General features: G+C 40.8%; 2 protein-coding genes across 7 annotated transcripts; one reads left to right on the plus strand and one right to left on the minus strand.

The window, feature by feature from the left end:
- Window positions 1–333: 333 nt before the first annotated feature.
- On the minus strand, window positions 334–5,410 carry LOC115740827 (calcineurin B-like protein 4). Its single transcript, XM_030674429.2, has 9 exons — window positions 5,357–5,410; window positions 3,337–3,447; window positions 2,844–2,926; window positions 2,666–2,725; window positions 2,214–2,322; window positions 2,019–2,071; window positions 1,298–1,378; window positions 1,093–1,207; window positions 334–932 (listed from the first exon to the last, which is right to left on the minus strand). Coding segments are annotated over exons 2-9 (594 nt in total). The 5' UTR covers window positions 3,428–3,447; window positions 5,357–5,410; the 3' UTR covers window positions 334–930.
- A 3,974-nt stretch (window positions 5,411–9,384) lies between these two features.
- Window positions 9,385–15,277, plus strand: LOC115740825 (probable inactive ATP-dependent zinc metalloprotease FTSHI 1, chloroplastic). Of its 6 annotated transcripts, none has more exons than XR_007199697.1 (16): window positions 9,386–10,304; window positions 10,388–10,472; window positions 10,575–11,009; window positions 11,120–11,173; window positions 11,270–11,335; window positions 11,912–12,007; window positions 12,070–12,198; window positions 12,533–12,585; window positions 12,781–12,976; window positions 13,212–13,326; window positions 13,398–13,672; window positions 13,919–14,002; window positions 14,108–14,220; window positions 14,307–14,556; window positions 14,687–14,934; window positions 15,036–15,277. XR_007199697.1 is itself a non-coding variant. In XM_030674422.2 (15 exons), exons 1-15 carry the CDS (start codon window positions 9,589–9,591, stop codon window positions 14,870–14,872), a joined length of 2,853 nt encoding a protein of 950 aa, XP_030530282.1. In that variant the 5' UTR covers window positions 9,386–9,588; the 3' UTR covers window positions 14,873–15,277. The 6 variants fall into 6 exon arrangements, 4 of the variants coding, with proteins under 4 accessions (XP_030530285.1, XP_030530286.1, XP_030530282.1 ...); XR_007199698.1 differs by having other exon boundaries at window positions 15,041–15,277; XM_030674422.2 differs by having other exon boundaries at window positions 14,687–15,277.
- Window positions 15,278–15,413: the final 136 nt, after the last annotated feature.

A 15,413-nucleotide genomic window follows, 5' to 3' on the forward strand; every position in this document is an offset into this window, starting at 1 on the left:
ACGAGCTGTGTTCACCCTAAACACATTCCTCGTTAATTATTCTTCTCAAATGGAGACGCCCACGTCTTTTCAGTAGGCTATTGATATGTCTATATGATAGTTTCTTCCGTTGAACATTAAGTGGTTGGTGCAAATGGCTGTTTGGGGAAGCTATTGTCATTGTGGAAGAGAAGAGAGACGTCGAAGAGTGAATGGAGCCAGTGAAAGAAAAGACTACTGAATTTCAAATGATTCGACACAGCGATATATGGTGTCTGAACTTGAACCTGCAGGTTGCCAATCCCTTGGAACCCACTCCCAAAAGCCATAGAACCCGTAGAGATCTGCGATTGCAGGGCATGTTTAGGATGAGCGTGGGCCACACTCAGGGTGCGATGAGCCAGTTGCCAGTTGAAGCCCGACACGCCGACAGTTTGAGCAATCAAGAAAGAGAAGTTACTACTGATGCAGAAACATCGTCACCCGCTTCGAGGTTCAGTGAGCATTGTGCAACCAATCTCTTCCTGATGCGATGCACACAAATAATGATTGTAATGGGGTCATTCACACGACACTAGGAATCCAGCTCAACAAACAGATTAACAAATTAGGTTCGCTCTCAACGAGTGTGTTTACTTGGATGTCAGTTGGTCATACATCAGAAACACCGATTGAATCTTGGGAGCGATTAGATGCAAGATTTCTAGCTGCGCGATGATTTTGTCCGACATTCAGTGCTCGACAGAGCCCGAGTTCTCTACATTTGTCAACCATTCTATCTGTACTGTACCCAGTGCACCGAGAGAGTTTAATGGCTCGTGGGAGTGAATCACTCTTTCTTGGTGTTACCGGCCGTGATCAGAAACGGAGTCTCGCACCAATAATACCTTTCTGCTTAATCCTGAACTTCACTGTTCATCACAAAACTTGGAAATGCTAAGGTTACCACCTCTCTGAAAAGTAGAAAACTGTAATCAGAAATGGCAGCTTTGGGATTGTGGATCACGTTATTCAACAATGCAACTCGACATCGTTTGTGGAGATAATGACCAAATAAGAACTTAGAGAGATCATGACAAATAATGTCTCCAGGCATACATGAACTAAGTACGCACTTTAGATATGGAAGAGTCATGTTTTTCATGAGGGAGGGATTCTTTGCCACGAACTCTATCCACTCTTCTCGATCAATCTTCCCGTCTTCTTTTGTATCTGCTTCTGTGATTGTCTGTCAAGACAAGGCGAACAAGAGCATGAGCAACAGGACACGACCACTTTGCATAACTCGAGGACAGAATTGAGCAGATTCGTCGTGTACCTTATCAACAATCGTGTCTATGGCATCATTGGAAAGTGTCAGATCTGATTCACCGAGAAGAGCCAATACCATCTCCTTCAACTTTTGAATTAGGATATAGTCCATGCATGTTGGGAAGTTTAAATAACGAGATGTCAGAACTTGACAGTCAAAAAGCAGGCCAGTTGCAGCAGTTTTGCAGTTAAACTTGACCAAAGATGCAATCATGCAATGCAGGTTGGAGAAGCTACGGCAGAATTAACTTGGGAGGCCGAGATGGCTGGCATGTTGGGTCAAACAACTACCATTGCTTGTACCTATGATTTGATGATTACACCAGTTGCAAAACAAACAGTTGAAACGAGCTCTGGTACATCAAGATCACATTCGAGGCCATACAACTACCATTGCTAGTACCTATGATTTGATGATTACACCAGTTGCAAAACAAAAAGTTAAAACGATCTCTGGTACATCAAGATCATATTCGAGGTCATAACAGCAAGTTCTCTTTCTTCTTCACTACCTTTGTTTCTCAAGACACTGCAATATCTTTTTAAACAATATTTCCACTCCTAAATCGCAAAATCAGATTTTCTGAGAAAAGAGGTACCTTTTGAAGCGAGAAAAAGAATTTTTTACATGTTTTACAGTAAGAAGCTTGTCATAACCGCTCATCTATTTACAGAAGTATTCACATACTGTAGAGGCAGAAGCATTAGAGTGCTGCTCATGTATTTACCTCCTCTCGCTCAATGTAACCAGTCTGCTTCAAATCGTATATTCTAAAAGCAACTGCGAAAAAATGTCATCCAAGTCAGGAAAATCCTTATCGATGTTGAAGTGCAATCGCAGAAATTGCATTCTTGTATACTCTAGTTCGCTTCCGAACAACCAAAAAAGTCAGTAAGAAGGGATATTCTCAGTCGGACCATACAGTCTATTTTGTCTGATTCAGGAGCATTTGGGTGGAAGACACTTAATGACCGGACAAATCCTCCAAATTCTATCACCCCATTATGCTTCACATCGAAAAGGTCAAATACCTGCAGTCCAGTTTCAGGCCAAGGTTATTAAAGAATAAATGCGCATGCTTGGTGAAATTTTAGACAGTGCAACAACAAAAAATTGTACAGCAGTTCTTAACATTGACAAGCCCGAATACTGCAACATATGGCTGAGGTCGCATGATTCTTATCCGCAAATCTATGCATGATAAGTCTGAAATTTCAATTGACTGACAAATTCCAGCGGCAATTCGACTTTGATTATAGTTGTCATGCGCCTAGAAGAAGCGAAACAGGTATATCCACTGAAGAATGAACTCACAGATGGAAATTAAGTTACTAAAGGAAAAAAATTACGAGAAAGGTAAGCATATGCACTCACCCTATCTGCAAAAAGATTCTGCTTGCTACTGTTTCCGAATAGTGCAAGCTGAAACTCTTCCTGTTCGATCAAATAGAAGGGAAGTAATTCCTTGTGATGTATAGTAATAAAGGGAGTGCTTCTATCTTATAGAGCAAAGCTCGAGGTCCCGACATGGTCTAAATTAGCAAGAGGATACCTTGTGAATAAGACCATCGTCGATTATGGAACTGCTTAGTTTCTTGAAAAGGTCATACAAAGCTTCCACTTCATTCACAGTAACTGCCCAATCGATCATAACGTGGAGATAATGATATGTCTATCACAAATAAACAGAAAAAGAACTCCAGAGGAAAGTTGTTGAAAGTGTATCTGTCCATCAGCTTATATGAGCTAAATGGAGCAACAGTATCATGTCCCTGTTGGTGACAGTACATAAAACATCTATACTGCAGTTGTGTGATGAGGGCTCAAGTAGATCTGCCAAACGTGATACAGATAACATAGGCAGCTATTAAGTTGCAAATTGAATATCAATCCATAAGACCAGTGTACTAATTCCATTCGACTTAAGACGTCCATGCTACATCAAAAGTGCAAGGTCTCTAGACTTGCTAACCTGTTTATGTTACGTATCACCTGAAAGGGGGAATGAATGACTAAAACTGTTACCTATTTGAATTCCTACTTACAAGGTGTTGCTGAAGCAAGAATGAATGGATCCTCATAACCAGCCTTTTGTTGACGTTTCCTCATGCAAAAGCAGCCAAAGAGCGACTGCATAACTTCACGTAGAGTTGTGCCTGTTGACGACAGCAGAAAGCAGGACTTGAAAACTTTGATGGCTAGTAGACTAGGAAATTAGGCATACATGTGTTGAGGTCCAGCATCTCTCACAGACAAATTCAACTCATGCCCAGTTTACGTCTCTCTTAAATCAATCTCAGTTCAAGGGGACAAATTCAATATGATTTTGGAGGGAATTGATTTCGGAAATTAAGTTTCAGAAAGTTCAAATGAGCAAGGCCTGCTACAGGGGCAGGGCTTGTGCAAAGTCATGACAAAGGAGGACTAAATATCTTGAAGGAGAAATCTATTGGCATTGATAGTGTGTAAATATACAAGGGATGGTCATAGTAATTTGGGTGATGATCTTGCGACCAGTGATTCAGAATTAGCATCTGATTCAATTAGCAACACTGTACTGGGACCTCTTAACTAAGCTGCTGTAGCGGGGGCCATCCTTAGTTGTACTTCCAAATTCAAAGACAGTTATGATCCTCTTTATACTGAAATTTGACGTGCTTTACAGATTGAGATAATTGTAACATATATAGCTGCTGTTGAGTAAGTATGAATCAGATAATTCTCTCTCTCTCTCAGTAAATGATACTTCTGGAACTCGCGGCTGTGCATGTGAACTACAGAAGACCGGTAGAGACGGGTTTTTCTACAGCCCCATGATCATTACTTTATGTGCTTGAAAAGTGACACTTCCTGAATGGTAAGAAGTCACTCGAACTACTAAACCATGGCGAGATATTACTATTCCGAATCACCACCAGGGATACCATTCCGGGTTTATCCAGCGATGCGACAGGAGACAGACCCCCCAAGACACCAATCTAGCACCACGGTGACACCAATTCTAGTGATACATCGACATGATGCCGCCGTTCGCAACAAAGGCAACAGTTTCTCCGAATCCCTCATTCCTCAACAATTCTAAAAGGCATCTTATATTAATCAGATCTCCCAAGTTTCAAAAGCCTGATCAACCCAGGCAAAATTTAAGTCTTGATACCAAAGCTTAGTGGCCATAAGTCCCTCTCCATCTCTGCATACGATGCATTCCCGGCTCTCTCCCGATTTCCTCTATTTTCTCATGAGTGCGCTGTACAAAAGTGCTGTCCGATGAAGTCTACAAATTGCAAAAGCCCTTACGATAGCAAAAGGGGCCAAAATAGAAGAACCCATGAAGTCTACCAACCGAAGAAAAGAAATTAAACCCCATGTGCAGAAACTGCAAGCAGAAATTATGCGCTCTCTCACAAACTCATAAAAGCTGTAGGACCCATCAGATTCAAGACGAATTAAGGCAGCGCCTTTTCACTGTTCGATTCTCTCGACGCAAAACCAAAAGAGGGAAATGCTTTTACAAAACCCAAAGAAAACCTAAACAGAGAAGAACCAAAAAAAAAAAGGTGGGGGAAGCTAGACATGGCCAAAATGAACTGGGATCCGGAACCGGCCCATTGACCGGCCCGAAACCAGCCCGTTAACCAGGCCCACGGTTCCGATCCAGTTTAAAAAAAAAATGGAGGAGACCTGGGGAAAAATACCCATTGGGCTTAGGAATCGGAACCAGCCCGAAACCGGCGGTTCCACCTTTTTTAGAAACCGGAACTAGCCACGTCTAGGGGAAGCCAGACATGGCCAATCTGAATCGGCGGCCCGGAACCGCCGGTTCGGGGCCGGTTCCAACCCGTTTTTTTTTTTAAAAAAAAAGGAGGCCCGGGAGAAAAGAGCCATTGGGCTCGGGAATCGGCGGTTCGGCCAAACCGGCCATCTCTAGGGGAAGCAACGGAGTGGAGCAGAACAGAACAAGCAAACATCGCCAAGAATCGGTTTTTCACCACAGCAGGGCGATGGAGTCCATCATGATGAGCAGCAGTTAGCAGTAGCAGTAGCAGTAGCAGCAACCTCACTTACCTGGGTGCGAAGCTTTCTCGTCTTCTTCCTCCTCTTTCTCTTGTTCTCCGCCGGCGCGGCCGCGCGTTGAGTTGTTGGGAGTTGAATTGCAGTTGGGTTTTGCTGGTTTGCATCACTTTCGAGTCCTGCATTATTATAACCGACGTGAGCTGCGAAATTTTCAACGTTCCAGTTCTTCGCCGGGCGTTGTTGGGTCGCATATGAGAATGAGACCACATGCATGGTGGGAAAGATCCAATCAGATGCTCATCAATCTGCTCATCTGATCTCTGCAAATTTTGTCGTTCTGGCGCTGTCATTGCCGGTATGTGGGCCCACCCTTTTCTGGCGTGGCATGCTCACACAAGAAAAAATTTCGGACATGTTATTATTAGAGTATAATTGCGAGAGCCAGATTTTTTTTTTTTTTTTTGGTCGGAATTGCGAGAGCCAGATCGCACGCCATAAAAATAACAATATATGCATTGAAAATAACGGTGCCCCACTGACATTTCGTTCACGTCTAAAATAACAATAGATGCATTGAAAAGCTTTATGATAACACTATCTAAATTTATACATATATATATATCAATTAAAGTACGAATAATCAAAGGGAGATATACGCGAGAACTTGAAAGATACGTAACATCAACAAAAAAAGTGTCAAAAAAGTCATAAATCTATTGGATTTGTACCAATTCAGTCCTAAACCTATTATATTGATGTCGATTCAGTCATAAATCTATTGTAATCGTACCAATTTATTCCTAGACTTTTAATATTAGTGCCAATTCGGTCTTACAAAAATCTTATATTTGTACCAATTGAGTCAATCCGGCCAATTTTGGTAGGAAATCGGCGACGTTGATGTCGTTTGCTTACGTAGCATGACCGGCGTTGACGTGGATATTTTTAATATTTTTAATAATTTATTAAATACTTTTTTTGGTTTTTCCTTTAGAAATATTATTAATAAATTAATAAAAATATTTTTACAAATATCCACATCGGCGCCACCGTGTCACGTAGGACAACCAACGTATACAAGAGTGATTTTTCAGCCAAAATTGATCGGATTGACTTAACTAGCATAAATGCAAAAAGTTTATAGGACTCAATTGGCACAAATACAAAAGTCATAGAACTTAATTGACACCAATAGAATAAGTTTATGACTTTTTTTTATACTTTTTCCTAAAATCAACAAAATTATTAAATATTTCCGACGTTGGAAATTATCCTACCTAATTATCTCTAACGTTCTCTATATTACAAACCTTTAGGTTACTAAAAAATTTTCTCGTGCGACAGAAAATAGGCGTGTGCCTCATATTTCAAATAAGAACACATTCTCATCCTAAAAGGGCCCGGCTCTTTTCGGATCAAATGCGAAATCTTGTGGTCTTTATTAGAGTTTTCAAATGATTTGATTTACTTATGATTGTGTTTCATGTGGACTCTAGATTAGTACTTGGAAAAACTTAAGGAGCGCTAGCAGAAGAAGCTTTAAATGAATCGCTTTCGGTGACACGAGCGAATGTCAAGGCATTGCACTAGCAACCGATGTGGCCTCACACGCGGTCGGGAATCGGCTCTAATACCGGATGTGAGGATCCTAGCCGGCTACCATTGTATAATATTGTCCGCTTTGGGCTGGAGCCCTCACAACTTTAAAACACGTTACCCAGAATAGAGAACCCCAAGCCTTGTCAACTATCCCATGACTCCTCCCCTAGATAATGTGGGTTAGAAGACACGCACTTAGCCTCACCCACGTACTGCCAAGGCATTACACTAGCCCATCCCTCCGTACTTACCAAGTCTAGGTCGTCACGTTTCAAGATCTCATTTTTTAGGAGAATATTTTTTTTTTCACTTTTTCATATTAGGAAATTCATCTTTCTATCTTTAAGGATGTGTATTTTCCTTGACTGTAAATGATTTTCCGTCGAACGATCCTTTTCAAAGAACTGGGCACGTGAAAGGTCGCACAACTAATTATTCTCAAAAAATGCTTCCACTTAAACTAACACACCCTGATTATGTATTGTTTTTTGGACAATTATTTCAAAATTCATTTCCGCGGTCGAAGAGATTAATTTGCCAACAGTCCTAAATAAGTATCCTTTAACTACATTAAGTGGATTGAATTCTCGCTTGGACCAAACTCTTCTGCTCGGTAATAGAAAATAGTTCTTCGGATGTCTCTATTTCTTCGTGGATTATGGATTCTTGACCGGACTCGGTTAATAAAAACTAAACTCAGTTTAGTAATTAAAAGAGTTGACCTAGAAGACAAAGACAGGCAGAGATAGACGCCGTTTGGCCCGAGGCCTAGATTTAACCACGGCACCATGGAACGAAATACCACGAACGACGCTAGATGGTTTGGGTTTCGGACCAGTTATAACCTGCCCTGTCTTTTTTTTCAGGGTCGATATCAGCAACGTGATTCATCGGACGATAAATTCAATAAAAGTTACGTCACAATCAAACTTAAAAAGTCATCCAAAAAGCCCTAAACATATCGCATTTTTGCAAATTGAGCCCTCAATATTTTAATTTTACCAAATGAATCATAAATCTTTTCACGTTTTACCAATTAAGTCCATTTTTAATTTTCTTTTTTTTTTTTTAATTTGTGCCAGCGAGGTCACCAACCACATGCCAGGGCTAGCAACCCTTGCCTGGTCTTGGCGAGGGCGTTGCGGCCTTTGCCAGCCACAGACACACCCTCACATGTGGCCAAGATGGTCAACTAGGGACCTCACCAGCCACAATTATAAAAAAAAGTCCAAAAAAATATTGAAATTTATTAAAAGTTATCCATGTCAAGATCGATCATGCCACGTAGGATGGTCATCGTTCACATCAGCGATTTTCTACCAAATTTGATCGGATTGCTTCAATTAACGAAATGTGAAAAGGTTTATGACTCAGTTTGAAAACTTGCAATAGGGTTTAGGATTTTTTGGCCAATTTTCCCTAATCAAGTCTGAACAAATAAACCATCGAATCAAACCGTACTAGTCTCTGCCCGGGGGGGTGGGTGGGTCGTCACTTACTTATGTACTTGCTATTTGGTTTTTCATTTGGTTCTTCAATCAAGAGAAGTAAATAGAATGTACTATTGTGAGCGTATATCAAGATTTAGTCTTGGATTCATATTTCGTCAAACCGTTTGCATTGTAATATTTTAGGGACATGATTATTTTGCGAGCGTTGGCCTTCACGTGTATATAATATGTACGTACACCATTACGTTAATGTCCACCTTCAAAATTACATTTCGAGTTGGAACTCACTTGCGGTTATAGGGTTTTGGACTTCGAGCACAATCATGTTTTTTTTTTTTGGGGGGGGGGGGGTTTCAAATAGACATTATGTCTCGATCTTGAAACTAATGATGACCTCGATAAAGAGTAATTTGTTTTGTAATTTGATAGAGGAGTTAACGCCTTCAGCAAATAGTTTGTAAGATATTGGAAAAATTGATAGCTCAAAATCGATCAAAGATCATTAGAAGTGTTATAAAATTTCGTATGACGTTTACTTTGGTGTCAAAACTTTTTGCTAGATCACTATCGAAGAAAAATCAATCATCTATCGTGAGGTTAGGTTTGAAGAAAGGTTGAATTTGGGATAATCATGTGTTAAACGACATCATTTAAGGATATTAATGTTAGGGTATTGTCACGTTGCACTCAAGTGATGCGATAAAAAGTTTTGACATCAAAATAAGTATAGTATGAAAGTTATGACACTTCTACCGATCACCGTTATGATCGCTAATATCCAAAACTTATAAGTATGTCTAGAAATTCACCAACACGTCATTCCTTTTTCAAGTTTTCCCAAGTGAAACAAAAGAATCGTCCTCGCTTTTTTTGGGAGTAAACGAGAGTGATAATCCAAAATGAGTCACCAAAATGCGACTTACCCGGAATGGGCTTGAATCCGACCCGGTCCTTTACTGCCACTTTGCGGGCCATTTCAGCCCGACCCGTTATAGCTGCAGCCCGCAGAACTTCGGCTTGGTTTGGATAAACCCCGAGGAGTTCGCAATGTCTTCTTTTTGAGCTTGAACATCATCATCCCTGGCAATTCGTTTCAGCTCGTTCAAACTCATAATGGGTTCCAACCCCTTTTGATTAGATTCGCGAAATGCGCTCAAGTCACCACCTTTCGAGTGTAATGCAGTAGAAATCGTAGCCGAATAGCCCTGCGAATCGAAGTTCTTTCCCTAGAATATGAGCAGCATTGACACTCTGCTATCATCAAGGGCTTTTTATGCCAAACCGCATGTGTACTCGAAGGGATTGTGCCTCGCTCCGATTATCTCTAGGCGAGGACTCGAGCGCTCAAATTCTGTTTTGCGAGGAATTCGGTTACGGGTGGGAATTACTCGAAGGTTCTTTAAAGTTTCATGCGAATCGAGTTCAGACTCCACTCCTCCAAAAGGGGATGATTTTGTGGCTAGGGTTTTGAAGGCGAACCCTAGTCAGGTTGAGCCCAAGCACTTGATAGGTGACAAGTTCTACACTTTGAAGGAAAAGGAGAACTTGAGCAAAAATGCTGATGTGGGTATGTTTGAGATTTTGAGAAGGACACTGGACACAAGAGGTAAACTGAAGAGAGGGAGTGATGAGGGTCGAAACGAGGCTAAGACGGCCGCAAAAGAGGAGTCGGTGTACTTGAAAGACATACTGAGGGAGTACAAGGGGAAATTGTACGTACCCGAGCAAGTCTTCGGCGAAGACTTGTCCGAGGAAGAGGAGTTCGATCGGAATTTGGAGGCATTGCCCAAGATGAGCTTGGAGGATTTCGGGAAAGCCATGGAAAGTGATAAAGTCAAGTTGTTGACTTCGAAGGAGGTTGCTGGCATTACGACGGCTAATGGGTTTAGGGATTTTATTGTAGAGTTGAAAGAGATCCCTGGGGATAGGAGTTTGCATAGAACTCGATGGTATATTTCTTTACTTGTAGTTTTTGTAACATATTTTGTTTCGAGGTCATTTTTTGGTTGTCAAGCCATGTAGTTGTTTGTAGGGCTATGAAGCTGAATCAGGCTGAAGCTCAAGCGCTTCTGGAGGAATACAATGGTCCGCAGTATGAAATAGAGAGGCAAACTATGGTAATTCAGTTTATTATTTGCTTCATAAGTTTTGTGCTTAAATGGGATTAGAGATGGTGAATTCCTCTGATTTTTCATTCTTGCTGATAACATTTGCTGTAGTCTTGGGTGGGAAAGTTACCAGAATATCCTCATCCGGTGGCTTCTTCCATATCAAGCAGAATGATGGTTGAGTTTGGGATGATCACAGCTGTTATGGCTGTTGCAGCAGTGTTAGTTGGGGGTTTTTTGGCTTCAGCAGTCTTTGCTGTTACCAGTTTCATCTTTGTCACTACAGTATATATTGTGTGGCCAATAGCCAGACCATTTCTCAAGCTCTTTCTCAGTCTTATCTTTAGCATTTTTGAGAGAGTTTGGGACAATGTTGTTGATCTATTCAGTGATGGTGGGATCTTCTCCAAATTTTACGAGTTTTACACATTTGGCGGTGTCTCAGCTAGCCTTGAAATGCTAAAACCGATAAGCGCTGTTCTATTGACTATGGTCCTTCTTGTCCGTTTCACTCTGTCTAGAAGACCTAAGAACTTCAGGAAATGGGTACTTCTCTTCTCTTGTCATTTGCTCTTGCTTGTAGTGTGATGCAATAGCTATATCCTAGTGTCTGTTAACCTTTCAATCTTTGCGTGACATCGCTTGCCATTATGCAGGATCTATGGCAAGGAATTGATTTTTCAAGATCCAAAGCAGAAGCTCGTGTTGATGTTAGTTTCATTTTGTAATTTGCACCCAAGCATTCTTTGCGGGTGTAGAATTTGGACTAAATTTTTAGAATGTTCTCTGTGGATGAAATATTCCAGGGTTCAACAGGGGTAAAGTTCAGTGATGTGGCAGGGATAGATGAGGCTGTGGAGGAACTTCAAGAGGTAATCACTCTTGTTCTATGGGTATTCACTTGTAAGAACAGCTAATTTATTGCTTTCTTCCTGACTGGATGATCCCTTTGAGTTATCTCTTTGAGAAATGACACAAGGTTTTCTTTGGAGAACTACTATTTAAAGACATGACTCTGGCATTTTACTTGTTTAACACTTCCCTGTATTCTCTGATCTTTGGCAATTTTGCATGATAAAAATATTGTTCTAGCAAATCATGCCTCACAAAGATAATCTAGATGCAGCATGTGTGATATTTGCATCCTTAACTAAATTATTTTGTTGAAGAGTGAGTTCATACAGAAATTTCGAAATTATTGTTATCGGTATCCTGAAACAGGCACACAGACAATTTTGCATACATGCACGTGCAAACGATAACACTAACTAGAATCTCGTTTTAACCCTAAATTTCCTGTTTAGAACAGATTATACTTAAGGGGCCTTACTTACTACAAAGTATTATGCTTTTTCATGACATCTTTTTATTGAAATTCCAAAAAGTGCTTTTGATTTGTCACCATTTTCCAGTAGAAGCTCACAGATTTCGTTTATTTTGCTGGTTAGTTGGTTAGGTACTTGAAGAATCCAGAACTGTTTGATAAAATGGGAATCAAGCCTCCCCATGGTGTCCTTTTGGAGGGACCTCCTGGGTGTGGAAAGGTTGGTTTTATTTGGTTTCTCCTGCAAATACCTTTGGCTGCTCTCACCCTTCCTATTTGCAGACACTGGTTGCCAAAGCCATAGCTGGTGAAGCTGGCGTTCCATTTTATCAAATGGCTGGGTCTGAATTTGTTGAAGTATTAGTAGGTGTCGGTTCTGCTCGTATCAGGGATCTATTCAAGAGAGCAAAGGTATTATTATGTTCTCCATACTATTCAAGTAGAGGATTAATTCCTTAATATGACAAATAGGCCTATACTGAGTCGAGGATGGTGGAATTTTGTTAACTTTTCAAATTTTTTTTTATGTGATTAGCTGCTCTTTATTGTGTCATTTATGTGACGGAGGTTAGCTTTCTCGTATGTTGCACCCGACTTTATGGGTTGTTTCCTTGTAACGCACATTTACTGGTCAAGTGGGTTGGTTCACCCGATTTTGGAATTGTCAACATCCTTTTACCAATTTACCTTAGTTTTAACTATTCTGATAGGTTTTTCTGATTTCAAGGCTTATCTGTTTTTGCAGGTGAATAGGCCTTCAGTTATATTCATAGACGAAATTGATGCCCTGGCAACCAGGTTAGTCTCCTATCTGAGCCGGCTCTTAATTGATTGAACTCTTCTTGTCATATTTTTGTCCTCTGGAAAATTCCCAGTTGTCTATGATTTGGTGGGGACAGTTGTCACTGCAGAAGTAATTATAGCTAGTCTAATGTGGATGGTAAGCCCATAACTTTTAATGGTCTTTTTGGTTTTTCATTTATCTATGATCAGGCGTCAAGGAATCTTCAAGGAGTCCAAAGATCACCTGTATAATGCCGGAACTCAAGAAAGGGAAACTACATTGAATCAGCTTCTTATAGAGCTTGATGGGTTTGATACTGGAAAAGGTGTGATATTTCTGGCAGCTACCAACCGTAGGGACCTATTAGATCCTGCACTCCTTCGTCCTGGTCGTTTTGATCGGAAGGTTTGTTTCTGTTGGTGAATAGTAGCTGTACTTTATTTTAGATATACTGAACCCAAAGGAGAAATTGTCAAAAAAAAAAAAGAAGGAAAAACTTTTTGAGTTAAATTCACACTGGGTATCATGGCTGTTATTGATATTGGGCATCTCGAGTTTTTAGAATTAGCCTTTAAGGTAGCTAACTGGACTATTTCATGGCTTTAAATTTTTTTTTTTCCTTGTTGTGTGTGTCTTGCAGATTAAGATACGGCCCCCTAATGCAAAAGGGAGACACGATATTCTAAAAATTCATGCAAGCAAAGTAAAGATGTCAGAGACCGTTGATTTATCGTCATATGCACAGAATTTGCCAGGTAGCTATGGTTCTCAACCATTATTAATTTGTTGGTTCAATATCTGAAATGTGTGTTTGAATTATTAATAGGATGGAGCGGGGCACGATTGGCTCAGCTTGTGCAAGAGGCTGCTTTAGTGGCAGTTAGGAAAGGACATGGATCAATTCTTCGACCAGATATGGACGATGCAGTTGATAGACTCACTGTGGGGCCAAGACGTGTTGGGATAGAGTTAGGTCATCAAGGACAATGTAGGAGAGCTACCACTGAAGTAGGAGTTGCAATGATTTCTCATCTTCTGAAGAGATACGAGAATGCTGATGTCGAGTGCTGTGATCGGATTTCAATCATCCCTCGTGGAGAGGTCCTCTTTCTGTTCCCAGGTCCTCTGTATCCTGTTTTATTCTTTCACAAGGACTTGAGATTTCTTCAGCATGTTCATTTCCTGGAACAATTCATTATGTTGGATGCCTACCTGCTGGTTTAATGACCTACGAAGGAATCAGTATTATCATCAGATTTGCTATATTATTTGCCTTTGAAGCTTTATTTAGGGCTCCTTTATTTAGGGCTCCTCTTATTACTGAATGGTTAACTTGTGAACACGCAGACATTATCTCAAGTTGTCTTTCATCGACTTGATGATGAGAAATATATGTTTGAGCGCCGGCCACAATTGCTTCATCGCCTTCAGGTACGACACTTTTTGGCTTATTGGCAGCTGGTGTTTCTTCCCTTCTTATTTCTACCAATAGATTAAATTGAATCGTGTCCTTATCTTGCTCTACTCGAACTATAGGTTTTGCTTGGAGGACGTGCAGCCGAAGAGGTTATTTATGGACGGGATACATCTAGAGCATCTGTTGGGTATCTTGCAGATGCTTCTTGGCTTGCTCGCAAACTTTTGACTATGTTGGTCCCTTGTGCTGTAATCAGTGAATTTCCTTTCGAACTTGTCATGGTGTTTAATACTGGGTTGTTCCGTGCTCCATCAACAGATGGAATTTGGAGAATCCAATGGTCATCCATGGTGAGCCACCTCCTTGGAGAAAGGAAGTCAAATTCGTTGGACCGAGGCTGGACTTTGAAGGATCGCTCTATGACGACTACAGTTTGATTGAACCGCCAATAAATTTCAACTTGGACGATCAGGTCGCTCATAGGACTGAAGAGCTCATACGTGACATGTATGGAAGGACCGTTTCTCTACTCAGGAGGCACCATGCGGCCCTGCTCAAAGCTGTGAAGGTAAGATACCTGATCTGATCTTAGTACTTGGTTTAGATTTTTCAGTGTCTTCAAATCTCGGGGCCGAATGAAACCAGAGTCAAGCTAAAACTGTGAGGCACGCTGAGTATGTGGACTATTTGTGTTATAGGTTCTCCTCAACCAGGAAGAAATCAGTGGAGAGGAAATTGACTTCATTCTGAATAAATATCCTCCACAAACACCTGTGAGCCTCCTTTTGGAGGAGGAAAATCCGGGAAGTCTTCCGTTCTTCAACCAAGAAACAAGTGACCTTGAGCACGCCCTTGTATCTCAGTCAAAAGAACAAAGCCTGTGAAACAGTATGTGGCCTGGCTCAACACGGTAAATCCCTTGATGGGTGTGAGAGAGGACTCTCCTGCGAGTGATTTCCTCGTCTCATGTGGAAAGGTTGCATTCAGAAATAGCGTAAAATGACAAGAGCATGGCGATTTTCACGGCGCTTAGTGTGTTTGCTTCAGCTCAGTCCATGAAAAGAGAAGAATGTGTAAACCGTCGGCCACTTCTGAGCAGTAGTCAGAAGTAGGACAGGTTCTCTGGCGCTTCAGATTCTTGTAGCTGTTAAGAGTGTACTTATAAGTATTATAAGGGAAGGACAGCAGTTGATTAATTGAAATGATACCATAAGTGAAAGACAAGCCACTTGTTTTATTGTTGTAAATTATTTACAGAGAATTGTTCATCAGAAGATATGTTTTGGTCAGCAGAATCTCGTACCAGCTCAAGTCTAGTTTTCTAGATGACTCCTGAATTCTCTGCTAATGCCTATTGAGTTGCATATGGGTGAAGATTGAACCATCCAAAAGTGAAGGAACAACCGAACTTAAAATTCTAGCAAT

This window comes from Rhodamnia argentea, chromosome 9 (assembly GCF_020921035.1).
Source record: "Rhodamnia argentea isolate NSW1041297 chromosome 9, ASM2092103v1, whole genome shotgun sequence".
NCBI classification, from domain to species: Eukaryota; Viridiplantae; Streptophyta; class Magnoliopsida; order Myrtales; family Myrtaceae; genus Rhodamnia; species Rhodamnia argentea.

What these genes read in the sequence shown, in the direction of transcription:
- LOC115740827 (XM_030674429.2), bottom strand. Translation starts at nt 3,427, where the DNA reads ATGCAGTCGCTCTTTGGCTGCTTTTGCATGAGGAAACGTCAACAAAAG. An exon ending in TGAATCAGACAAAATAGACT is followed by an intron (nt 2,072 to 2,213) that starts GTATGGTCCGAC and finishes ATTTTTTCGCAG; the next exon opens with TTGCTTTTAGAATATACGAT. An exon ending in GTTACATTGAGCGAGAGGAG is followed by an intron (nt 1,379 to 2,018) that starts GTAAATACATGA and finishes CTAATTCAAAAG; the next exon opens with TTGAAGGAGATGGTATTGGC.
- LOC115740825 (XM_030674422.2), top strand. Translation starts at nt 9,589, where the DNA reads ATGAGCAGCATTGACACTCTGCTATCATCAAGGGCTTTTTATGCCAAA. An exon ending in AAATAGAGAGGCAAACTATG is followed by an intron (nt 10,473 to 10,574) that starts GTAATTCAGTTT and finishes CATTTGCTGTAG; the next exon opens with TCTTGGGTGGGAAAGTTACC. An exon ending in ATATGCACAGAATTTGCCAG is followed by an intron (nt 13,327 to 13,397) that starts GTAGCTATGGTT and finishes AATTATTAATAG; the next exon opens with GATGGAGCGGGGCACGATTG.